General features: G+C 37.9%; 1 protein-coding gene across 6 annotated transcripts in view; it reads left to right on the top strand.

The window, feature by feature from the left end:
• Positions 1-860: 860 nt before the first annotated feature.
• Positions 861-27,573, top strand: part of fgfr3 (fibroblast growth factor receptor 3) — a 67,831-nt gene continuing 41,118 nt past the window's right edge. For all 6 annotated transcript variants that reach the window (XM_087780556.1, XM_087780557.1, XM_087780553.1 and 3 more), the window contains exons 1-3: positions 861-1,159; positions 9,591-9,772; positions 24,196-24,456. In XM_087780556.1, the coding sequence (XP_087636682.1) occupies positions 9,646-9,772; positions 24,196-24,456 (388 nt within the window). In that variant the 5' untranslated portion in view covers positions 861-1,159; positions 9,591-9,645. The remainder of the gene's footprint in view (positions 1,160-9,590; positions 9,773-24,195; positions 24,457-27,573) is intronic.

Here is a 27,573-nt window from a genome sequence, read left to right as displayed (position 1 = left end):
GTGAACACAATATACTATGTAATGAGCACATGATACTATGTAGTGAACACAAGATACTATGTAGTGAACACATGATACTATGTAATGAGCACAAGATACTATGTAGTGAACACAAGATACTATGTAATGAGCACAAGATAATATGTAGTGAACACAAGATACAATGTAATGAGCACAAGATACTATGTAATGAACACAAGATACTATGTAATGAGCACAAGATACTATGTAATGAACACAAGATACTATGTAATGAGCACATGATACTATGTAGTGAACACAATATACTATGTAATGAGCACAATATTCTATGTAGTGAACACAAGATACTATGTAATGAGCACAAGATAATATGTAGTGAACACAAGATACTATGTAATTAGCAAAAGATACTATGTAGTGAACACAAGATACTATGTAGTGAACACAAGATACTATGTAATGAGCACAAGATACTATGTAGTGAACACAAGATACTATGTAATGAGCAAAATATACTATGTAGTGAACACAAGATACTATATAGTGAACACAAGATACTATGTAGTGAACACAAGATACTATGTAATCAGCACATGATACCATGTAGTGAACAAAATATACTATGTAGTGAACACAAGATACTATGTAGTGAACACAAGATACTATGTAGTGAACACAAGATACTATGTAATAAGCACATGATACCATGTAGTGAACTACTCCCAATTGATGTCATATAACTTCGCGACCGGAACTGGCATTTTATTTTTGAAGGACAAACCGGAAGCTGTCGCTAACCATCCACGGCGCTTGACAGCGCTCGGTGTATACTAGAGCGGCGGCGGCGGAGGAGAGACTCAGTCCGAGTCCTCGCTGCTCTCAGGTCGGTTCGCGAAACAGCGGCATCTACGTTCGAGCCGCCGCGTCTATTCCTCTCCTTCTCACGATGAACTCCAGGAGCTTTTGGACTCTTCGGAACCAACGCGTTTATTGAGGATTTAGTGGAGAAGTGACGGGACTTTTATCGCCAAAACTCTTGGAGGGAATTTCTCCTCATTTTTTTTTGTGTGTCACTTAAAACAAATTCCTTCAATGAATCCATCCAGGACCGACGGGATTTAAAGTTCTATTTGGGAAACTATTCTTTTGTAGACTCCCTGGGGAAAGTCAAAAGTTGGTGAGTTAATATTTATTAAAAATATATATATATATTTCCTTGTGTTTTCGTTGAGATCTGGGTTGATGTGTCATGTCTGTCACAGGTGTTACACGGAACTCTGCGCAGATGTTCCATCATATTTATATATATTATTTTTTTTTAAAGTTAATTATTTAAGGATAAAAATTGGAGTATTCCCTTTTTGACTCATATTAACACATTTTAAATGTAAACTAAAATAAAAAAAGCAGGTTATAAATTGTGCAAATGTATGACCTCATTACGTCTCTCCTCAGGAATAGTGACGTATTCCACCGATTAATTATTAATAAAACTCGTTTATCTAATAATGATATTTATGAAAATAAATCTATTAATTCATCTATTAATAAAAAATTCTCCCCTCAAAAAATAAAATAAGTGTTCTTGTTATTCGTCATTTTGACTTTTATTTGACACTCCCAGCTTCTCATCATCCATCTCCAGCAGATCTTCTCCTTCTTCCATCGACTCTTCTTCACACATCTCTCATCCTCTCTTCTGGGATTCAGATGGTGATTCCTCTCCCTCGGGGTGGTTTCTTACATCCAACAATGCCAATTGAAGTGAGAAAAAATGGATATGGAGCACAGTGGGATACAAATGAGATCTGGGACTAGAAATCCTTGGAGTCGTAATATATTGAGACGAAACGCTGCAAATGAATTGCATCTATTGATCCGAGACATTCTTCTTTTTTTTTTGTTGCATCATATCACATTTCTGTTGCAAATGAGACTGTGATTGCCTCATTTCCTCCACGAAATTGACTTGAGTATGTTGGAGTGAATTTCTATTTAGGTGTTTCTATACTTTCCTGTGGAGATTCTTTGCTCGAAAGACATCACGAGGAAAGTTGAATTGAATACTTGGGTTATTCTTGATGTGTTACTAGCTGGACAAATAGAAGGGAAATCATTGTATCACTAGTATTTTTGAATTGTATTGCAGACTGACTCAGGAGAGTCTGTGGGTATATATGGAATATACTTATTTATTTGATTCTAATCATCTGTTTGTAAGTTTCTAACAATCTAACACCTTGAGTCTGGTTCGAATACGTTCTTTATTTACAAATTTATACAATTGAGCTACAATCAAACCTATTTTTAACAATCAAACACTTTGAATCATAAACAATTTAGCTCTAAATACATCATCATACATGTACAATCGTAGACATTTAACTTACAATTAAACAAGATTCAACTGATCAGACAAGATATTTATCAAAAAGTTACTATTTAATAACAATATAATAGTTCATTTCTTCAGAAAGACACAAAATATCAACAAACAGATACATTTGAAACAGCAAAACACATTAAAACTTCCCATTGAACAACATAAACAAAAAGTAGCAGTTCAACAATAACTGTAGAAGAATGTTTTTTTATGACTGTATATTTTTAAACGTCACAATCGTAGACATTTAAGCTACAATGAAACTATTTTCAACTGATCAGACTCAAAATCTATTAGAAAAAACTCTTATTTATTCATAATAATACTTCATTTGACTTAAAATCATCTTTCTAGACACTTTAGATCAATGTAAAGATGCATTTAAAACAGAAAAATGTATTAAAACTTCACATTTAAACACATTAAAACACAAAAGTAGCAGTTCAACAAAAACTGTAGAACAAATGTTTTATGAATATATACTCAACGTCACAATCATAGACATTCACCTTTCTAGACACTCAAGATCATAGAACAGATGCTTTTAAAACAGAAAAACACATTAAACTTCCAATTTAAACACATTAAAACATCATTAAAACACATAGAAAGTAGCAGTTCAACCAAAACTGTAGAACAAATGTTTCATGAATATATATTTTAACGTCACAATCGTAGACATTTAAGCTGCAATCAAAACATTTTAAACTGATCAAACTCAAATCAAAGTCAATATTTAATCATAATAATACTTAATTTTACTTAAAAATCATCTTTCTATATAACGAACAAATGCATTTAAAACAGAAAAACACATTAAAACTTCACATTTAAACACATAAAAACTATTAAGACAAAAAGCAGAAGGTCAACAATACTTTTCTAATGAATATATACATTTAAACATTAGATAAATAAATGGAAATGTGTTAAATATATCGGTTTAAAAAGAGAATTGACACACAAGTGTTGCTACGTCGACCCTGATGATGCCCCCGCGGCACTTTTCCACCCGAAGTCTTCCTGACAGCTTTAAATCTTCCAAAACCTGATCAATATCAGGGTGAACCTCAGGCTTGAACGACAGCAGGTGAGGCCCGAGCAGAGAAGAACCAGGAGATGAAGGACTCGAGTGTTGACGATCGCACACCTGTCCGTCTTCTTCCGTCTCCACTCGCCCCTCTGGCCACTGTTTGCACTCCTGCTCTCCCCAGAAGAAAGAAAGAAAGAAAAAAAAGAAATCACTAATCCGCTCTCCACAAACTGACAAAGTCGATCTCAGCTGTTGATTCTGTGGCTTAATTTTAAACGACGCTCGGGAGAGGTGTGACTAGCATGTGACCCCCACTCATTGATCCGGGCTGAGGGATGACAGGAATTTGAACCCCCAGTTTAAGCACTTTCTGGCTGTGAGCGATTACAACGTGTAGATGGTTCTGCATGATTAATGGTGGCGTATTATTCACGGCGGTGACCGTTTTCACGCTTTGAGATCATATTTGAATGAAAAAGAAGAAACATTTATGTGGCATTTATGGTTCTTTAGGAGAAATCAAAGTATTTTGCTCCAAGAAAATGTGTGTCGGGAGTTTCGTCATGAGATCGGAGACGGTGCTACAGTGAAGATACTTGACAAAAACTTTTGGTAGAAGTATTATTGAGTATTTCAATGGCAACTTTTGCAAAACTGGATCTTAAAACATTTGTTATAGTGGACATGTTGTGGATATTGTGTCATTTTTTTTTGTTTGACGATACAGGGGAAATACTGCGATACTGAAGTAACGAGGATATATGTGTAGTATTGTCCGAGTACTTGACTCTGGTGTTGCAGAATTTACAGACCACATGACTCTTGAGGAAGTTGTAACTGCTTTCATTTGTTTTGAAAACAAAAATATGTCCAAACTTGGAGCTGGAGTCGACTGTATCCTCTCGTCCTCAGTCATTGCCGCGATCTGATTTTAATGTTGCTTCAACTGTATGCTGCTATCTAACGGTTCTACTGCAACACAAAACATGAACGAACACCCTGAGTATTTGCACGTCAATAATACATCTTGAAAAAAAAAATGCAACCTAAGACCAAGTGTACGATACAATTCGTATCACGATACTCGATAAACGATACGATGTACTGTTATACTGTTGTAACAAGTATATATTTGTAGTATTGTCGAGTACTTGACTCTGGTGTTGAAGAATTTTCAGACCACATGACTCTTGACGAAGTCGTAACTGCTTTCATCTGTTTTCAAACCAAAAATGTCCAAAAATCAGCTTTAAAAGCTGATGGAGTCTACTGTATCCTCTCGTCCTCAGTCATCGCGGGAATTCCAATCTTCCTTTAGCTGTGGAGCACGTGTTGACTGCTGCCATCTATTGGCCAGACGTTTAATTGCCACACAAATACGAACAAATGCTAGGAATAGTTGCATGTTAATTGTAAATAAAAAAAATTATATTGATAGGGGAAAATATATCCCGATATTAATGTGTATTGATGTTTTCTTGCATCCCCTCAATATGATATAAAAGCACTTTGCTACAAATTTTGATTCAATTTATTTTGTAGAAGAGCACAAACTCACAAAAAAGGAAAAGTGAAAAAAAGTGAAAAAAAATGTAGTATTAATAAAATAAAGTTACTTAATCATATACACACTTTAAAATTATAATAAAATAAAACATGTTTTTAAGCAAGTTACATAAATACTTTTTTTGTATTCATACATTAATGTTGATATGTATGATAACTTGTTGGGAACAGAAATATTGTGATGTTTAAGTTTAAAAAAAAAATCTATTTTAATGAATAAAAATGCAATTTCTTGAAGTTTATTTCATGAAAAATGTAAACTACTGTCCATAAATCAGCAATATTAATAATGGAATTACACATTTCATAGGTGCCTTGTAGGTGATATCAGATAGCGAAGCTGCTATTCATGTAATATTAATTTAGAAAACAGCTTTTTTTTTGTGGGACAACGATACCTTTATGTTTTCCTTATCAGGTAAATGTATCCGTCAGCCTTCGCTGTCAACACTCTCATGATGTCACACAGATCAGTTAAAGCGAACAAAACCCTCCTTTCACGGCTCGTGTAATTCAACATCAACAGCATTTTCCCACACCGTTTCCACCACATTACCTTCATTGAAAGTGTCTAATCGCGGCGCTCAGCGCAATCACAACTATTTATCCCACCGTCCTCTCGAGTGTCGCGTTACCTGTTCAAACCCACGTACCTGTTGCCAGCCTCGGGTGAAGTCAAGTGCCCGATATGTTCGGGAGAACAAAGACTCATTTAGCCGCGATCCAGGATTGTAGCGGCATGTCGGTGGGGGGGGGTTTGGTGTTGTTGGAAGGTGAGGACGGGCATTAAGTCGGAGCGTGAAAGGTTTTGTGTTTGGTGAAGGATCAGTGTGTGTTTGTGTTGCTTCAGCCATTGAGGTTTCTGTGTTCGGAGCATTAACGTGCAAACAGAGCAGAAAGAGGAAAGAAAAGCATCGCTGTTTAAAACAACACAAGCTTTCTCTAAACGCCGTACAATAGCCCTCTGTGAGCCATTTCTTTAAAAACACTTTTTTTTGGCCGATTCCAAAACGGGGTCAATGTTCGCGTTCGTAAGGGGTTGGGTTTTCCGAGCTCACCTCGGAGCATTCCTGCCGCCGGGTTAAGCAAACAGTGCTCGGTCGCTGCGAGATGGAACTATCGTGTGACCCACCTGGTACCGGTTCTGGAGACTTCACATCATCAAAGGAGCTCATTTTGCTTTACAATTAACCCAAAAATCCAATTTTTGTAACTTTTAATTGGGTGTTGAACTGTAAATGACTAAGTTCTTTTTAACTGTTAGTCTGACACAACACTTTATATATATAATGATAGAACCTGTTGAATCAAGATTTGTGTAACACTGAGATTACTTCTCTAAACATTTTAAAGTGTGTTTACTTTTGTTGTAAACCATGTCGAATTAATTCAGGCAAGGGAATAAACTTTAAAAGTCACTACAAATCTCCAGAATGACAATATTTATACATATTAAACCCTGTAACAGGGAATAAAAATTCTAAAATAAACTTTGCCAGTAGGAGTGTGAGAAAATATCAATAGAACGATACAATTTATTTTTAATGTATTTATTCAACTAATTCACTTGAAATGATTCAAATCACATTTTGTTTTTTATCATAGTTATTTCCTGGTTTAAATTTCAGTGAAGAGTCTTTTTATTTTACAGTTAACATGCAAATATTACCAGCATTTGTTCATGTTTGTGATGCAATTAAACCTCCAGCCGCTAGGTGGCAGCAGTCGTGACATCACCAAAAATAATAATAATAATAAAAATAATCTCTATTTATATAGCGCCTTTCTAGACCAGGGTCACAAAGCTTTGACAGCCACAATGTAACCCCGGGAGTTGACTGAGGACGAGAGGATACAGCAGGCTTCATCAAGAGCCAGGTGGGCTGTAAATTCTGGCGAAACCAGAGTCCAGTACTCGACAATACTACAAATATATCCTTGTTACTAAAAAAAGTATCTCGATATATTGAAAAATATCGTATCTTGATGAGTATTGTATCGCCTAATAATCGGTCTTAATTACTATTATTGGAGGCTAAATAAGCGTCTTATTAAATCCATTAATTGAAAATAAATTATAATTTTTTTTACTTTTGACCATTAGACAAGCTAAGTGTTTCTCCGAAAAGCAAAAACATAAATTTGCTTATAACAAATTCATCTTAAAGCTCCAGCGGGCCACATAAAATGACTTGGCGGGACAAATTTGGTACCCCCGGCCCGATGTTGACACATATCTTTTCAACTATACCCAATAGTTGCTGGTTTCACTTTACTAGTTTGGCATTTCTTGCTATAATTGTCAACACTTTGTGGCGCGTTTTTCATGGGTCGTATGGAATGATGACTGACTTCGGACTTGCTTGTCTTACCCAGTTCTAAACTAGTTAGTTCCTCACATTTCGAGATAACGCGTTGGTCAATAATCACAGGGAAGAGTCAATAAATCAGTTGACGACAACACTATTTGCAACACACCTCTCTGTCTTCACTATTTAAAGTCCTCAATCGCTTCTTCTAAACTGGTTCGACAGAGTCCCTCAGAAAGAAAAAAAAGATTAAGTTATTTGATATCAACCGCCGGTGTCAGGCAGACGGTGTGAAAGCAAATATTTGGCATGTACTTTAGTAAATGGTTGGAAATTGCAATGACAACGTCAAGAGCTGCCGCTCTGCCCTTCTTTCTAATCCCCACTGCAAACATGTCAGGGCCGGTTTGATCGCCGTGACATCTTTTTTTAATCCACACAAAACCAGCAGAACACTGGGTACACACACTCTTTTGAAAAGGCAGAACATGCCTGTGGTATGATATCATGCCTGACACATGCGAGAAACTTCTACCACCAAAGTTGTTTCGCCTATTTAGTTGAAAACTTTAGTGTTTGTGGTGAAAACGAATGAATTTGGGATCAGTTATTCAGTGATTAAGGGAGGAAAAGAAGAGAGTGCAGGCAGGGTGGAGAATACCGAAGAATCACGTGTCAAATCAGTGTTTGTGGCCCTCAAGACAAATTGATGTTATTTTGTGACTTATTTATATAGTCTTTAAGATAAGTAAAAGAACATATATAATGGTTAAAGAACATTTCAATAACAGTAAAGTATAAGTAGTACCTGTTACAGAACATTTTGTTTTGGGCCCTTGTGTGATTGAGTAAGAGGCCCCCTGTTTTAACTTTTCAATGAGATAGTTATTGGTACGATGTCACTTCCTTTTTTTTGGCCCCCCCAATAGTTTTGAGTGGCCCTTGATCATGTAAAGGACTTGTTTTTTTTAAACTGAAAGACACATGAAGGTCAGTATTTAAGTAAAGATTATAAGGATATTTGTAATAGAAAACTTTAAAAGAAAACTTATTTTTACTGTAATTTTGATGTTTTTATACACTAAATAAGTTATATGTTGTATTTGCCAGTGTTGTAAAAAACAAATAAATAAATGAAATAATATGAATTACAATAAATAAAATACAATGAATTAAAATAAGAAGCATAACCATAAAATGGTATTTAAAAAAATAAGGAAACATTAATAATAAAATAAAGTACATTACATTATACATTTACAATGTATAAAGATTCAAATGCAAAAAAGACAAATTTCAAACCACAAAGATGCTCAATCCTGTTTAGGCTCTTGTTTCCAGTAATAAACTGTTAATTTAAACTTTTTTTTAAAAGCAAACCACCCAAGCTGAATTTGGGGGGTTTAGTTGAAGTTAGCATTTTCATGTAGCTCGATGAGCTAAAAGTAAAAGTTCCCATTGACTTGAGCTGTGTATCAAATCGCGTACTTGCATACCTAAACTTAGTATTTTTAGTGCATAAGTGCGTGTCAATTCTTAGTATGTGAAATGTAGTGTGCACACTAAATTGTCACTAAAACGCCCACAAAACTGAGTATAGATCGATGGACACTTTCTACCCTAAACGGCTCCATCTTAGTGACGTTGTAAATGGAAGTTACGTCATATATATATTTATATATGCATATACTTACAGGTGTATTTTCATCCATTAGTAGGAGGATGACATGTCTTCAGTGCCGATCCCGGCGTAAATATCTCGCCAATACTTCTCATATTTCTTGATCCAAACAAAACGTGCTGCCAGCAGGTGGCGATAGTGTTCCTACAGCTGGTTGAAATCATCCTTAAATAGTAGTAGAAGAAGAAGCTGTCGCGTCATTTCCTGTTAGTGTGTAGCGGCAGTTTTTTATTTGAGACATACTATCTGTCGAGAATTTTGAGTACTAGTTAGCACGTACACTATCCTGATGCATACTAACCTCCAGTGCACTAAGAGAAGTATGTGATTTGAGACACGGCTCTGGACACATCTGTCAAGCGTTTCTCGGAGAATGTGGCGTGTTAATTTCCGTAAAGATTCACGGAATAAATCAATGAAAACGAGAGTTATTGATGCATTTAAACCGGGTTTTGAAGGTATAAGTAGATTTAAATTGAATTGGAAAAGTTTCTGACAAACTAAGTGTTTAGAGGGATTTCCCCTGTAATCCTTAAAAATGCCTGAGTGTGTGGAAGGTGTATCTTCCCTTCAATTTCCTCGTGTTTTCCGTGTCTTTTCTCATCAAAAATACCTTTTTTTTTCCCCCCTCTCCAGACTCGGAGAAGCAGGGGGTGGGCGAGGATTCTGCGGCGCAGCATGCAAACGGAGGATGTCGTCTGAGTCGGGCCTCGCTGCTCCGTCCGGAGGGATGACGGCTCTGCGGTGCTCGCTGTGGATCTGCACCTTCCTGCCTCTGTGCGTCACGGCGGCCAGACTGCCCACCTCGCAGCCCACAGGTGCGTCAGCGCTCACCACCCAAATATGCCGTCGACGCTTTCATCGCACGGCCCATTAAATGAAGAGAAACTAGTGGTTCATCGTCGTTTTTAAATACAATCACCTGCTCTTATTGTCTGCGTTTATATTTGCTTCTAGAACGAAAGATTCTTGTGTTGTTGATGTGCTTTTTATTCTCCGGGAGAATTTAATTAGACTCTTGGTTCGCTGAGCTTCGCACGTTTTCCCGTCTTTGTACTCGGAGCAGAGAAATACACCGAGATCAGGCCAAAGTAAACGGAGAGCGTGTTTGCTTTAATCACTCCGTATTGAACAAAGAAAACTAACACAGCAGCATAATCTGTTCTGAAGCGTTCGCCAACTCTTTTTTTCTTTCTACTCCTCTACTTTTTCACTTATGTTTTGATTTATTAGAGTCTTTACGCGCCTCGTTGCCGTCGGTAATGTCAGGGAAATGTTCGCTTAACGACACTTTTTCTACCTCCTGGACATTCGCGTGTCACTTCTTCAGTGTTTTTACACATTCGTCGAACTAAAAGGGATTTTTTAATGATTATAATTCCATTTATTTGAAACTCAACGTGTTTGTGTAAATTTCCTGATTTGCTCCTACTTTCCAAAGATTAATTTGTAACTCATTTACTAAAATATGACCCTTTATTTTGGATGTTGGTAAAAATACAACAATAATTACAGCTGCCAAGGAGGGTTGTATCTGATTTTCTGTCATTTTGTGATTAGATTTCAATTATTTAGAAAATAAAATATAATAAAACTAATACCATCTGGATTGAGTATTGTTTTTGAAGGATTTCTCGGCTTGTAACTGCTGTAGCAAACAAGCCTGGCTATGTCTATTTGTCTCTTTATAGCGGCTATCCATTGTTTTTCTATATATTGTGACGTATTGTATCTGTCGTATAGTGTTTTCAAACTTTTCGTGGCTTGGTATTGTATTGTGTCTTTTTATCGTATTGGGTTTTTTATCGTATTGTGTTTATTGTATCGTAACATTTCTTTCCATCGTATCCATTTATTGTCTTTCTATAGTGGCTATCCATTGTTTCTAGACAGTTCTGTTAGAGCTGGACACAGGCGCTGATGTAGACGACAAAAACGGAAAGAATCAAAAAGGGTTTAATCACAATAGTTCATATAAAAGCAAAAACAAAGTTCAAGTGACCATGTACCACTGAATAAAACGACATAAAAGTAGGCTTAGACACAAGGAAGACAACAATACTAAGAACAATAAAAAATGTAATCCACAGCGAGAGAATAGGGAACATACATACTAGGGAGGTGATGATAATAATCTGGCGCCTGTTGCCGCAGGAGAGGTGCATTTAAGATCTGCTGCTGAGGTGGTGATTGTGTGACGAGCTGCAGCTGCTGTCAGAGCAACAGGCGCTATGGAACTACGGAAACAAAACAACACACTAAACAAGTTTTAAAATAGATATGAGACATTTTATCGTTTAACGTTTCTTTCTATCGTGACCATATATTATTTCTGTGTATCATGTTCATCTATGATATAGTGTTGTTCTATCATATCATGTATATCGTGCCTTTTTATCGTAACATTTCATTCCATCGAATCTATTAATTGTCTTTTTATCGTTTCCATACATCGTGTCCGTCTATCCTATTGCATCCATCATTTAGTGTTTTTCTATCGTATCTATTCATTGTGTCTTTCTATCGTTTCTATATATCCAGTCCATCTATCGTTTTGTGTATTTTTATCATAACGTTTTGTATCTATCTTTCGATCGTATCTATTGTATCGTATCAATCTTTATGCCTGTAAAAACAACATGTATGATTTCGGGGGCATCAATATTTTAGATTTTTTCAGATTTAAAGTTAAACTTAAAGCATTATAAACTTTCAAATCCCATCATGCACAGCAGCAGTTGATCCCCTTCAACTGTGAACACATTAATTGAACGGTAAAAATATATGTGCTTTTAACTTCGACTTCCCCCAGAGCCTTAATGTGCTTTTTTTGTTTTTTTTTATGAGTGATTAGTGTGTGTTTCACTCCTGGTGGTGGCGCCCCCGATCAGTGTCGCTCTAAAACTCACAGTTACAAGAGACATGTTGTGATTGTGTTCGCCTGATTGCTCTCCCTGCTGGGAGCCTTCGCAGCCCATCATGTTTGGCATCAGCTGAAAGCCGAGTATATTTTTTTTAAAACCCTCTGGGTGGTTTTTCATACCCACCCCCCCCCCCTCGACCTGTGTACATGCTCGGTATGTATCCTTGTTAAAGTATTCTGAGCGGGACGTCGTCTGAAGTGTGAAGAAAAACAAGGGATTTTGAGTAAAGAAAACTTTATCAAATGACGACCTATCCCTGACTTGATAATAATCAAGTTTTTTAATGAACGAATGAGTAACAAAGTGGACAGGCAGGTTGCCGGTACAACTCTGGCCCTCGGCCCACTCTTTAAATTTCACAGATGGATGAGCAGCAGGAATAAAAAACGACAGTTCTTACAAGCAGATGCGTTGATTTTCCTGTCAATCACCACGTCAGCAGGAACAAACCTGTTTCCTTTTAGGTTTCTTTCCGTTTCACCGACTTTTCTGTTCCGTAGGTGAGTGGATCAATGTGTGTTGTTGTTGTGGCCCCCGAAGAAGTTTATTTTAGTGAGTGCAAATGAAAGGCATGCAGATGAAAGGCCGAGAGGAACAAGAAGAAAAGGGCGATAATTAAAGACCAGGAGCAGGCAGTGCTCGTCCAAATATAGATCCAGATAAACAAATGACACACGACGGCGACTTGTCATTTTGAGAGAATATTTCCAGCTATTTTGCTGACTTCGTTGAAAAATAAGGCTCGTGAGGCTCGACCGTCTCTTTTTTATGACATCACAATACTTGAGACACATCATCAGACATTAAGAAAAAAAAAAATATATTAATAGAGTAGATCTATTAACCTTTTTTATTGGAAAATAAAGGATGTTATAAAGGTAAACAGCCTTTTTAAATCAAATTATTTGAAAGAAGAGAACATGTCACTCCTGTTTATTTATACATATAAGTTCTTAGGTAAGTAATTTATATTTGTAGTGCGCTTTTTCCAGACCAGGGTCAATTGTTAAACAATCAAAACAATACTCAATAAAATACATACTTTAAAGGTCAAGACAACACCATATATATGTATTGATGCTAAATGCTAAAGCTAACGCAACAAACTATAAAAATCCATTTCAGACAATAATTTGAATAAAACATTTTTTCTGCCTAACACATATTACCAATATGGTATTTGAAATTATATATTTCTTATTTAATTTACAGGATTTCAATTGATAAAAATAGAGAAAGATAAGAAGTGGCTGAAGCTAACTGCAGCTAGCATTGCTAGCAAAAGTATAGCACTTACTCTTTACATTACTGTAAAAAAAACACTTAATATAATAGTGTTAAAGAGCAAATAAAAAGTATAAAATTGTGTGGGAACTTGAGACCTTGGCCCCTACCAGGTTTTGAGTGCTGAAACATTAAGGAAAATGTTTGATTTAATCTGTTGCAGTTGCAGTACATTATGGGCTTTGAATAAGCAGTGGGTTCTTCAGGTTTTTATTGCAGAATAAATATTTTTAAAATATTTATTATTTATTGCCTAATGCGTCCATAAATACACTATTAAGAGAGCAAAAGAGAGTTCCTTGGAAAAAAAGATTCCTCTAGATAGAAAAGAAACTTTTAAATGTTTCATTCCCACATTAAAAAAAAATCTTCTTTTTTTGATTTATCGATACTATTAAAGGTCTGTGTTATTGGTTCCAAACTCGCTTCTAAAATATTCGAAGTGCTGTGGGACAGCTGAAGATCAGTGGGTCACCGTCAGCCTCTGGCTTACGCACCAAACTTGTCTTTGGGCCAGAGCGAGGGATGAATTATTACACCTCATTAATGCCCTTTGAAACCATCGCTGCATGTCAAGCCATGAATTATGGATTCAAATCCCGATGTGCTCACGTGGAAGGCATACGACTGACTGACACATCTGAACCCTTTTATTGTTCACTTTGAAAAAAAAAAAAGAAACTATCTTTAACATTCAGGCGAACACAAGCATTACAATGGTGAAGGTTCTTGAAGGTTCTTGAGCCGCCGGCTGACAGCGATGTTGACACACGGAGAAGGTTTCATTGCAAAAGCTCCCCTTAAGGAAATCGCTGAGATACTTAACAGATAAGACGTGTATACAAGAAACAAAGAGCGGCGTTGTGTTCTTTTCAGGTTGTGAATTGTTGTGACTTTTTAGTTGATCGCTTCATGAAAGGTAACTGTATCCAATTCAAATGATACTGCATGTTGTTGTATCATTTTAGGAATTTAATGTAATATAAGGCTTCAATTTACTAAAACCTTTACCTGTATCAAGTGACCGAATCTCCCGTACCAACTTGGCTAGCTATTTACATAACATTAACTAGCAATGGGCTAGCGATCGACACAATTTCTGCTAGCAATTGGGTACTGAAGGACATAAAGCTATTTAGCAATTGGCTAATAATTACATAATGTTAATTGGCACTTTGCTAGCGAAGGAAATATGCAAACTAACAACTGGCTAGTTACATATGTCAACCTGCAATTGGCTACTGTTGACATGGTTTTAACTAGTAGTTGGCAGGCTATAGGTTAACATAATGCTAACTAAAATTTGACAAGCAATTTGCATAATTCTAACTAGCAATAGGCTAGCGATTGAAATAATGTTAACTAGCAATTGACATGTGATGACATAATGTAATTGGTTATACATTTTTATAATGCTAGGTAGAATTTGAAAAGCGATGTGCATAATGCTAACTAGCAATTGGCTACCAAACGACATAATGCAAACCAGCAATTGGCTAGCAAACAACAAAATGCTAACTTGCAATTGGCTACCAAACAACATAATGCTAACTTGCAATTGGCTACCAAACGACATAATGCCAACCAGCAATTGGCTAGCAAACAACAAAATGCTAACTTGCAATTGGCTAGCAAACAACAAAATGCTAACTTGCAATTGGCTAGCAAACAACATAATGCTAACTTGCAATTGGCTACCAAACGACATAATGCTAACTTGCAATTGGCTAGCAAATGACATAATGCAAACTAGCAATAGCTAGCAAATACTGAAGATTTTTTTAGTAAAGGGTCAAGTTCTCCTCCGAGGCCCGTTGATAGATGTTGACCAGACTTTTGTGTGTTTTCAAGTCTTCAGTTCGAATGTGTTTTGTTGCAAAAACAGATGGTAGTTTGTAAAGAGTCCAAGAAACACAAAGACCGAGACCGACCATTACTCAACTGATCCATTCTCACCATCATTAAACACAAACATCAACCTCAGTCTCCACATGAGTCCAGACATTTTGGACGGTGTAATTCCTTCACGCCGAAGAAAGAAAAACAAGATTTGCATTTGATGGTCCACATCACCAAAAATAAAAATATAAAAAAACGCTGCTCAAACAGCCGTTTCAAATTGACTTTCTTTTCTTTTTTTTTTACCCCAGACAATAAGTGCAACAGGATTTCTATTCCTGAAGATATATCACGACAATAAGTGGTTCTCATGCTGCAACTTTTTTGCAGTTTGCTGGCTCGGGTCCACGGAAGCGCTCGATCTCTGACCACTAATCAGAAGCAGAAGCACTTCTGTCTGGCTCTGCTGCACCCAATTTACATTTCTGTGAATAGAAGCAGGATAGATGCGGCGTGTGTGGGAATGAAGGGCAGGTGTGTTCCTGATTTATTTGTTTCTCAACCTTTTTTTTTTACCTGCACCTCATTCTGGAGTTTATTCTTTCGATCTTGTTTGGTCCTCATCTTGGAGGAGCAGGTTTAATTAAACTGTGTTTTCCATCTTTGTCTGGTGGGGTCTCCCCTCACACCCCTCTGTGCACATCTGTTTCATCCCCAGACTGATCCACCCAGGGCAGCTGACACATCCAATATTGAAAACCCCTTGCACGGGCACCCATCCCCCCTGCCCTGATGTTGTTTGGCCAGGGGAGTCGAAATAATAAACCCTTGTGTTGTCTGTGGCACAATAGAAGACGCTGCTAGAACCATATTTTCGACGCTAAGAAAGGATGACGTCAAACTGATTGAAACGACAAAATGTTGTTAAAAATTAAGATAAACTGTGTTGTCTAAACTGTTTGTTTGCCTTTTGAGCCTCTCACCCTAAGCAGCTGGGACAGCTGCACTCTTTATAAGACAATAAACAAGCACTTTTGTTATTTTTATTAATTATTCTTTCAGTTTATATAGTTAAATTTGAAGAATTTTCGTTGGCTTGTATGGCTTTTATTGGCAGCCGCTCACGCACCAAGCTTTGTTTAGAACTACTTTTATATACAAAAGCACAATTTAAAACTCGATGAAGAGCTTTAAAAACTCACCGCAAGTTTTGGGCCAAACAACATATTGTGTAAAACTGTGATTAAAAGTTTTTTTTTTTATTTGTCAGTAGGGGTCTAAGGAAAAGTCGATGAAGCAATAAACATCGCAATATATTTTTTTATATACTTTATCGAAATTCAACAGCATTGTATCAATTTTATTTATACCTTTTTTTAACTTTCAATAGTTTTTTAATTTTTTATCATAATTCTTTTATGGTTTTTGGTTTTTTAAATACAATTATCTAATATTTCGGTGTTTGTTCATTTTTGTGTTGCAATTAAACTTGATGCTAGGTGGCCACAGTCATTATGTCCTCCGCAGTCAGAGGAAAACTGAAATCCTGTGGGATCCTGGTGATGACTGAGGACGAGAGGATACAGTCACTTTCAAAAGCTGATGTTAGGACTTATTTTAGTTTCAAAACCAATGAAAGCAGTTACGACTTTGTCAAGAGTCATGTGTAAATTCTGCAACACCAGAGTAAACTACTTGACAATACTACAAATATATCCTTACTACAGTATCGCAATATCACCAGATTCTAGAATACAAAATACAACACCTACTCTTACGAGTTATGTGCAGGTGACTTTTCTAGAAGCGATTACAATAATGATGAATATATGCTTGTGATTTATTATTTCGTTGCTAAGATACTTCATGTATTATTACTTATGTTACAGCTGTTACCACATTGCTAGAGTCCATACTTGTCTCACATGTTCATAACCGACAAAACTTGTAATACAACAACGTGAGCTCTACTTTGCTTTCAACAGTCAGACTAGAAATAGGTTGAAAAGTAGGGTGATGTATTCCACCCTCGAAAATAAAGACACTTCCGTAGACACGCATTTTAAATGATGTATACTTTCAGCTACTTTTTAAAAATATGATCAATCCCAGATGGCTCTTGGAGATATTCGTCTCCATTAAGGCGTTCATTTTCTCCCCCTAACTCCACTGTGCTAAAAATAAAAGCCAGCCCTCACAGCGCTCTCTGTTCCCAAACCAGTGGCAAACAATCCAACAACAAATGGACTTTTTTATTGAAGGTAATTAGGTGTTTGGTTGCTGCGAAGATTAGACTGTTTCTCAAACGGGAGGAAAATACTTTCCACATTTCAGTGATTGTTTCCAGATTATTAGCGTGGGACTGAAGCTGGAGATATTTGTAGTACAAATGTGTTTTCGTAAGAAATAACGTTTATCTTGAATCAATGAAGGTCTTTCGTGTGCGCTTTAGACAGTTTACTAAAAACAATCAGAAGGACGCTTCCAGGGCCTCGGTTTTTGATAACGTGAGTGTGAAACACTTTTTCCATGTTCAAAAGTTTTGTTGCTACTTTAATTTATCATCACAAAAAAAATGTTTTTAAGCCTGGTAGTCCTTGTAGCGTTTCGGGTGTAGTTTTAATGGGCAAAGAGATGTATAAATTAGGGGTGTTTGAAAATATTGATACCTTTATACAGTATATCGCAAAATTTATTTCCGAAATACTGTAATGATATTCAACAGCACTTTTATCTATAGTTGTGTAATGGCTTAAAGTAAAAAAAAAAGTGTTCCATTTATTTCTTTTTTAAATACATGCAATGCAAATATTTACACTGTTTAGCTGTGGAGGTTCTTATGACTGCTGCTCTCTAGAAGCCGGAAGTTTGATTGCAACACAAAAAAAAGAATAGAATCCTGCTAGATCCTGGCAATGACAAGGACAAGAGGATACAGTCGACTCCAGCAGCTTTTAAAACCGATGTTTGGACATATTTTGGTTTGAAAACAAATTAAAGTAGTTACGACTTCGCCAAGAGTCATGTGGTCTGTAAATTCTGCAACACCAAGTACTCGACAATACTACAAACATATCCTTGTTCTTCTGGTCTTGCAATATATCGTATCTTTGCGCCTGTATCGTGATACGTATTTTATCGCCAGTATCTTACCAACACACACCCCTACTAAAATATTTACTAGCTGAAACATCATCACAAGGGAAAGTTTGGTACCTAGTTTTGCTTTTCTAAGGGTCTAAAGAACATATTGCTATCACTCTCTATCTATCTATCTACTCATCTTGTATAAATCAAATTGAAATTAGGGCTATTTGAATTTTCACAAGGGGCTGCCCCCTAGTGCCCCCACACAATTCACAACATAAACTGAAACCCTGTAAATCATTCTTAGTTATTATGTAATACCCAGTTTAAGATTAAGATCAGGAACACATACACACATGGACATGCATACAATATACTTTTTTACACCCATTGATTTGAAGTAAAGTGCACTTGTTCAGATGCAGTTGAGGCTGCTAACTTTATAAATCTTCTACATCCCTGGTTGTCCTCATATTGTTCATTTCCTATTTAAATAAAAACCTTTGGCAATTCAAGCCTTCATTAGTCAGTGGACAACAGCAATTAGTCTTCTTCAATTCAGCCAACGGATTCTTTACCGCTCTCTATGTCGGGGAAAAGAAAAAAAAGAAAAGAAACTGCACCGGCTGCCAGCCATTTGGCAAACCCTACTGCCTCTCGACAAGCCAAAGTCGTACGACCTTCAAACAGGATCCAATGCATCCCCCCAAGAACCACCACCAACCGTCCACTCCTCTGTGCATAAAAAGCACATTTCTCTTCCTCCATTTCACAGCTATGCCAATAGTAAATCCTTAACCCCCCCGAGCGCTTTCTCTCTTCCTTTTTATGCGACGGGCAAAGAGAAAACCCCTAATCTCTGTTTAATATGGTTTGGCCGGATGTAAATACCTTGGGACAATGGCCTTAATCTGGGCCAGCCTGACAACCTCACACCGGTGTGGAGAAGCCTGCCAAGACGGGCCGCCGGAGAAAAGAGTGATGGCTCGGCCGAGATCAAGAACCGGAGGAGAAAGGACAAGAAAAGGGGGGAAAGGGAGGGCTTCCCCCAGCTTGTTGCCCCTTCTTCTTTGCCAAGCTCTATCAAAAGGGTCCCCTCGCAAAAAAAGCAAGTTAACCATAGACGTTAGCGCTAAACATCCCGCCCAGGCCTGTGCCAACCGCCCTCCCCCGTCTTCCTCCCGGCGCGCCGGGATGCTAACAGGCATCAGACGCTACTGTACATCCATCTTGGCCGATTGCCTTCGCTCCCTTTCATACCCTCATCGTCGCCCCCCGATTTCACCGTCCTCCCCCAAAAAAAAGGGCTGGGTCTCCGGTAATTGCCATTCCAAAGACGAACTGGCCTAGTTTCAATTCAGGAGACAAAGTGTAAGAAGCCCACAATGGTCAGGATGTCTGGAGTGTGCGAGGCTCTGCGTTTACAACATAATCACACTTTTGCAAACAACGCGGAGGAACCAATCCGATTAGATGTTCTTAACCGGTTTCAAACGTACGGGTTTAAGACGACTGGATGTTAATCTGGAGGGTGGGAGTCCTTGAAAAATCTGTTTTTTTGGGGGAGGTTTATTGATCTGATGTCAAAAGACACTAAGACTTTGGATGATGAAATAGTGCTCGGTCAGCACTTTTGTTGGGAAACGATCTAGAGATCAATACGATTGATCCACTCTGAGGGAAGGAAGTTGACTTCGATGAGTATAAATGATTGATATTAAAGTCAAAGTTAGGAACCAGCGGCTGAAAAATGTCTTGTAATAAAGGTTTGAAATCTTTCGATGACCCTAACATGGACACTGGCGAGAGTTGAAGGACGGACTCCTGATCTAAAAGACCGAAACACAAACATGCACAACCCCCGACCCTTATTCAGCAGGTTTTTTCCAGTCACGACCCTAACCCACGTGTGAACTCCTATATCAGTGGCGTCCGGAGATTGAGACATCAGCTCTATTTGATCGAAGCTAAGACACGTCCCGCGAGTGACTTATCTCAAAAACATATGTTGTAATGTTGGACGTCCAATTTTTAAACCAATTGAGTCCATTTTTGTTAACAAAAACAAATTTTAGTCTGGTTTTAATTAAAGAAAATTCTATTTAAGTCCCTTTTTAGTGATTCCAAACACACTCAATTCATTCAAAAGTAATTTTTTTGGAACAATTTCACAAAAATACATATCCATGCATATATATTTTTTATTTAATATTTAATATTTTATGACGAAAATGTCTATTTGTCATATTTCTTTTTTTTTTTTTTTTTACAGATAATATAACGAACTACTGAGCAATAACTGTTCTCCCCTTATACTGGGAAAGTAACAAAGCTATTGATACATGCTGGACTTCAGTAAAGATTTGTTTTTCCAGGATGCCCTTTTGGAAGTTTTTCATAAAGGCCTAAATGTTTATTTGCAAATATAAACACAAGTTTGAATGATGCTGTTTTTTAAGGCAGATCAAATTGAAACGTTTGTATTAAAAGAACTCAAGCAAAACAATAACCTTGGTTCTATGAGGGCACGCCACCCTTCGCCCATAGTTTATAATATAAACCGACTCAGAAGCACATTCTTAGGAAGCATCATAATTATGGAAATCATCTTTCTTTAGAATCTTTTAAATATAGTATGAATTCCATTAAAATTGGAAGGATTTACATTTCTAACGGGGTCTTCTGCCCACCACCCCACGCCCCTAAAACTTTCATAATTATCATGTCAAAATGTTAAACAGACTAAATGTGTCCAGATGACATAAACTAATGACTTTCGACTCATTCTGTGAACGTTAGTCAACTTGTCACGTCATATTTTAAACAGTATTTGCCTCCAACCATGATCCAGGTTTTGGACCTCCTGCTGCCTGACACAACGGCCGCCTTGGTGATGGATTCTAAGACTTTACCACTTCCTGGTCTTCCAGGATCCCTCGCTCAATCTTGTGTGTGTGTGTGTGTGTGTGTGTGTGTTTGGCAGTGTGCGTGTTGGTGAGGCATAAAAAAAAGGCAGACATGGAAAGGCCTTCCAAATAAAGGGGCCTTTTCATCCCCGAGGCCACAGCATGCCTGCCGGCCCCTGGGCAAGTTTGTGGAGGATAAATAAACCTCTTCAGACGCGCTGAAAAAGATGGAGCCAGTCGCCCATTCACGAACAGCCCGTCCCTGTATCTCAAAGAGGGATTTTGTGTTATTTTAAAGGGCCATTTGTTATCATATTTAGCCACGGGGCGTAAAGGGGCCTCTTGATATATGGAGTGAACACAAACGTACAAACAAGTCTGACGGTCACTCGCACAGATACGCACTCTCGCAGGAAGTCACAAGGTCAAGCTCACCAAACATGTTAAAAATAGTAGCCATAAAAAGGGTGTTTTACTTGGACTATATGGTGCATTTCAAATCCATAAAAATCTTCTCCGAAATCAGCCTTATGTATTCATTCTGGCTGTACTTACGAACCTTGAGCAGTTTTAATTTTTACTCCAGGCTCCAAAATCTGTTGTTATGTTTGTAAGCTATGAAGCAGCATCTCTAGGATCCGTAGTATTACCCCGCAATGGGGCTGTGCCCTTAATCTGCAATGTGCCTTGGTATTATTCCGCGATGTGCCTTGGTATTACTCCGCGATGTGCCTTGGTATTAGTATCTGCGAGGCTTCGTGATACTTCCATGTAATCTGCTGCGGTATTACTTAGCGAGGCACTGTAGTATTACTCAGTAAGGCACCATAGTATTTCCACTCAAGGCACTGTGGTGTTACCCCGTGAGTGATCGTAGTGTTACTCCACAAGGCGCCATAGTATTTCCACTCAAGGCACTGTAGTATTACTCAGTAAGGCAACATAGTATTTCCACTCAAGGCACTGTGGTGTTACCCCGTAAGGCATCGTGGTATTACTCCACAAGGCACCTTAGTCGTTCAACTTCAGGCGATGTGGTATTACCCTGCGAGGCACCGTAGTATTACTCTGCAAGGCACCACAGTATTTCCATTCCAAGCGCCCTTGTATTCCTCTGCAAGGTAACGTGGTATTACCCTGTGAGGTGGCTTAGTAATACCCTGCAAGGCAGCATTTTATTACTCTACGAGGCTCCATGGTATTATTATTATCTCTGGTATACTATAAAACCCCCACTGGGTTTAATGTGCCTTATTATCCGGTGCGCCCTTATAGTCCCAAAAATACTGCAGACGTTTATAATTTTTCAAAATAAAGGCGCCCACGCAGTGGAATTTCAGGGACTCCACTGTCTGAGCTCAAAGGCGCTGCAGGACTCCGATAATCACGTCCTATTTTAAAACACCTTCCAACCGCAAATTGCATTTGCATTTCAAAGAGCGACATCTGAAGCATCAATAGTGATCAAAAACAAGCTTTTTTCTGTCTTTTGTCTGACAGTGGAAACATTTTCTTGTTTTAATTTCATCTGGTCCATTTTGGAAAATGTCACGTGTGGGGGGGCCTCGGGAGGCGTAAACATTGGTCACCGAGGCCCCGATAGAACGATCAAAGAGAATACATTCCCTTTTACTGCATCATCACTTTTATTGAATCCTCACTGAAACTGGATGAGTCGAGAAAACGGGAGCAAACCGGGACGTTTGAGAAAATTCCCTGACAAAAAAAAAAACGAGTCGGGGGGACGTCTATAGGTCAGAGCTCCTGAAGAAGTCTTTAAGTGTCCAGGAGTACTATGAGTCCCCGGAGACCCTTTAATCTCCGTCATCAAGTCCATTTATCCAGCTTTAAGATCCGAAGAAACACTCTGGCTTTCTTTCCACGTTGGTGAGAGTCGAAGGTAACGCATTAGCGAGCTGTTCATGCTGCGTTTGAATTTATGTTTCGTGCACCAGTGCCTCTGTGTTTTTCTTCTCTTGAATGGACCTGCTTGTTCAGAGAATAACACTAGTATATAGTTTCACTGGAAGACGCACTTTTTTTTAAAAAGTCATGAGGATTATCACGAATAAATAAAGCCAAAGAAAAGGGTTAGATAAAAAGCTAAATAAAAGTTTGGCCCTATAAGATAGACATACCTCGTCCCTTACACTCTGTGTAGAAAAAGTATTTTGTTCATTATATTTCGTTTTTAATTTGTTTCCATCTTTTCATCTGTAAATATTCGTTCTCCCTTAAAATAAGTTAAATCCAATAAAACTTTTTGTAATTAATTACTTTTAAATAATGTTTCAGGTTGTAGTAAAATATGAGTACAGCTAAATATCCATAATCTATCAATATTAATCATCACTGTATTAATATTAAAATTGTGGGGTTTTTTTAAGATGTATAATCGACATGCAAATACTCAGGGTGTTTGTTCATGTTTTGTGTTGCAATAAAACCTCTGGCCGCTAGATGGCAGCATACATAACGTCCTCCGCAGTTGAAGCAACATTGAAATCAGATCGCAGCGATGACTGAGGACGAGAGGATACAGTCGACTCCAGCTCCAAGTTTCGACATATTTTGGTTACAAACGAAAGTAGTTACGACTTTGTCAATTAACACCAGAGTCAAGTACTTGACAATACTACAAATATATCCTTGTTACTACAGTATCACAATGTATCGTATCGTTGACCCTGTATCGCGGTATGCATCGTATCACAACATTTTTGCCGATACGCAACCGTAGTCATATTTTTACGTTTTTGCAATCGATGTTTTATTACGACAAATTGGCAACAAAATAAAAGTAACTTCCGCATTCGCCTCGGATCATAATTGGTCGAGCACATCTATAATGGACATCACCTATAGTACGATGTGAGTCTGGATCCGAGTCTCGCCCCAGGGGGGGGGGCTCCAAATTTTCGGAGATCTCAGTCAGAGATCCGGCGACTTTCTATTCCCTCCACACGCTTGGGAATGCTGGTATCCAGCCCGGTGTCGCAACAGTGGGTGTGTTGTTGGACATCAATCACACACTTAACACACCTCACGGTCTTTACAAAGGCTCACGTGGGTGTGTTTCAACACACTTGTTGAAAGACCAATGGGGCGAGTTCTGGCGCCGCATTGTTGCACGTGTGTCAGCATCCCTGTGCGGTAACCCAAAAAAAAATCTAACCCGCTCTACTTTTTGTGTCTCTTCAGAATCCGTGTCCAGCGAGGTGCCCTCCCTGGAGGACTATGTCCTGGGCATGGGCGACACGCTAGACACGGCGTGCGATCTGGACGACCCGTCCGAGCGCGTGGTCTGGTATAAAGACGGCGCCGGCCTGGTGCCGACCAACCGGACACGCTTGGGTCAGAGGTTGCGGATCATCAACGTGTCGTACGAGGACTCGGGCGTCTACTCGTGTCGACTGGCCCAGAGTAACGCGCTGCTCAGCAACTACACCGTGAGGGTGACGGGTGAGTGGAGATGAATTCTCTTTTAGTCGATGATTGATGATGAGGGCAGTTTCATAAGTCATAAGTGGGCGGAGCTATATAAACCAGAAGTGTATATATGAGGGTGTAGTAGAAGATGGAAGCTATTTATTTTAATTTTGCCGCAATAATTGTCTTTATTGAGGCAATGAATCAACTTCAGTGTCTTAAACTCTTTTGCAAACATGGAAATAACTTTGAGAACTATGGCAGTTGCTGTTAATAAAACAATGTGAAAAGTTAATGTTATTGGCAAAAAAAGCTGTAAAATGATGACTTTATTTTCTTCTTAAATAGATTTATTCATCATTTTGTATAAAAATCATGTAAGGAATCATTTGTTTTTTATTTTTTAAATCATAATTTGAGTTAATTTCCTCCTTTTCTTTTAAAATATGACAACTTTAGAGCACTTGAAAAATCTCTGAAAACGTGTTCCTGTTTTTTACATTTCAATCTGCTTTGAATTTGACTGTGTTGGTACTTTTATTATATATTTTGTCTGTCTGTAACTAATCGTTGATAGTCTCTCTTAGGTCCCTCTTGAGAATGAGACCTTGAGACTACCTGTATAAATAAAGGTTCAATTAAAAATTAAAAAAAATACAGGAAATACAAAAAAAAAAAAAAGTATTTAAAAGTAAATTAATATCTAGTAAATTGAACCTTTCGGTATAAATAATATTAAAAAAAAAAGATTAGATCAAATATGATTATAATTTATTAAACTTTGGAAACTGAAGCTGTAAAGAGCTTTGGTTTTAGTGTTGCATTATGGGAGGGAGTTTTTGTTCCTAGGATGGAGTTAAAATAAATGATTATAATGAAAAGTTTCATTGTTAATATGCCGTTAAACCAAAAACTCAACACAATTAACCAATCATCATGTTTTTATTTGATTTATTCATTTTATACAACTATTTAACGCCTGTCTAAGGGGGAAATATAAAAAGTGAACAAGCTAAAGATTCCTTTACGACCTGTTTTTGAAGCGCAGCATCCGTTACCAAAGGTTTGTTTTGTTGTTGTTTGATCATTAATTAAAAAAGATGTACCTAAGCTTCGCTCCGGCTGCAAACACACACAAAAACAGGCTTATCACGGAGGCACAGGGCGACTTCTCTCCCGGAGAAACAGCTCCTCCTCGACCAGAACTTCTTTGGGAGTCGAGTGGGTGTTACAGTGTCGGGGTGGTGGGGGGGGGAGGGTGTTTAAAAAGGTCAAAAGAGAATCAAAAAGGCGATTAAAAGTCACAGCTACTTCCCATTTAACCCGCGGACACAAGCTGAGCCTTTTATTGACAACTAGTTAGAAAGCAATTAGCTTGAAACATTTCATCATTGGAAACAGATGGGGTGGCAAGAAATGAGAGTTTGCTCGCTCTTAATTCACCCCCCACCTCCACACACACACACACACACACTCACATAGTGTGTGTTTGGTTGCAAGCTGCGTGGAAATGGTGTTGATCAGCGTCTCGGTTGAAGGCGGGAGGCATGATGCTAGCAAGCACTCAGCAGCTCAGTGGAAGTGCTCTTTGTTTACTTCTTCTGCTCAGCTTATTCTCAGCTCCACAACAAAAAATGTGTTTCCCACTTTTCTTCTGTCAACTGTTGATTTTTCTTTCCAACCATCATTATTCCTCGTGAAGTCAACGTGACCCTGTCTACTGAGCGACTTCTAGTCAACGTTTGTGCATCTGCCACATGTTAAATCTGTGGGCTGGGGATTGTATTGTGTTTTTTTGTTTTTGTTGGTGGTGGTGATTGTTATTCTGTTATAATTGTTGTTATTGTTATGATGCTGCCGTTATTGTCATGTTGTTATTGACTTGATGATGTTGTTGTGATGTGGTGGCTGTTGTTATTTTGTTGTGTGGTGGTTGATATTCTGTTGTAATTGTCATGATGATGGTGTTGTTTTTTGTGATGTGGTGGCTGTTATTATGTTGTGTGGTAGTTGCTATTCGGTTGTAATTTTCATGATGATGATGTTGTTTTAGTGATGTGGTGGCTGTTGTTATTATGTTGTGTGGTGGTTGCTCTTCTGTTGTAATTGTCATGATGATGCCGTTTTTGTGATGTGGCTGCTGTTGTTATTATGTTGTGTGGTGGTTGCTATTCTGTTGTCATTGTCATGATGATGCCGTTTTTGTGATGTGGCTGCTGTTATTATGTTGTGTGGTGGTTGCTATTCTGTTGTCATTGTCATGATGATGCCGTTTTTGTGATGTGGCTGCTGTTATTATGTTGTGTGGTGGTTGCTATTCTGTTGTCATTGTCATGATGATGCCGTTTTTGTGATGTGGCTGCTGTTATTATGTTGTGTGGTGGTTGCTATTCTGTTGTCATTGTCATGATGATGCCGTTTTTGTGATGTGGCTGCTGTTATTATGTTGTGTGGTAGTTGCTATTCTGTTGTCATTGTCATGATGATGCCGTTTTTGTGATGTGGTGGCTGTTGTTATTATGTTGTGTGGTGGTTGCTATTCTGTTGTAATTGTTCTTATTGTTATGATGTTGTTGTTATTGTGAATCGGTCCCTGTTGTCGTGTTGTGGTGGGGATTGTTACTCTGTTGTAATACTTGTTATTGTTATGATGATGTTATTATTGTGATGTGGGGTGGCTGTTGTTATTGTGTGGTGGTGATTGCTATTCTGTTGTTATTGTTATGATGATGTTATTATTGTCATAATGATGTTGTTGTGATGTGGTGGCTGTTGTAATTTTGTTTTTGTTGTTATTGTCGTGATGATTTTGTTGTTATTTTGATATAGTTGCTGTTGTTATTGTGCGGTGATTGTTAGTCTGTTGTAATCGTTGGTATTGTTATGATGCTGTTGTTGTTATTTTCATAATAATGTTGTTGTGCTGTGGTGGCTGTTGTTATTTTGTTGTGGTGGTGATTGTTATTCTGTTGTCATTTTTGTCATTTTTATGATGATGTTATTGTCATGATGTTGTTCTTGTTATTGTCCTTATGATGTTGTTATTGTTATGATGTTTTACTTGTATTGTGATTGTTGTGAATGTTGATAGTTTGTTTATTTCTGGAAAACATTTATCTAAAACCTATGTACTTATTTATTTTAAAAGAC

This window comes from Callionymus lyra, chromosome 18 (genome assembly GCF_982586985.1).
Source record: "Callionymus lyra chromosome 18, fCalLyr1.hap1.1, whole genome shotgun sequence".
NCBI lineage: Eukaryota > Metazoa > Chordata > Actinopteri > Syngnathiformes > Callionymidae > Callionymus > Callionymus lyra.
Note: the sequence above shows the minus strand (reverse complement) of the source record. Positions and strands in the feature narration are given on the sequence as shown.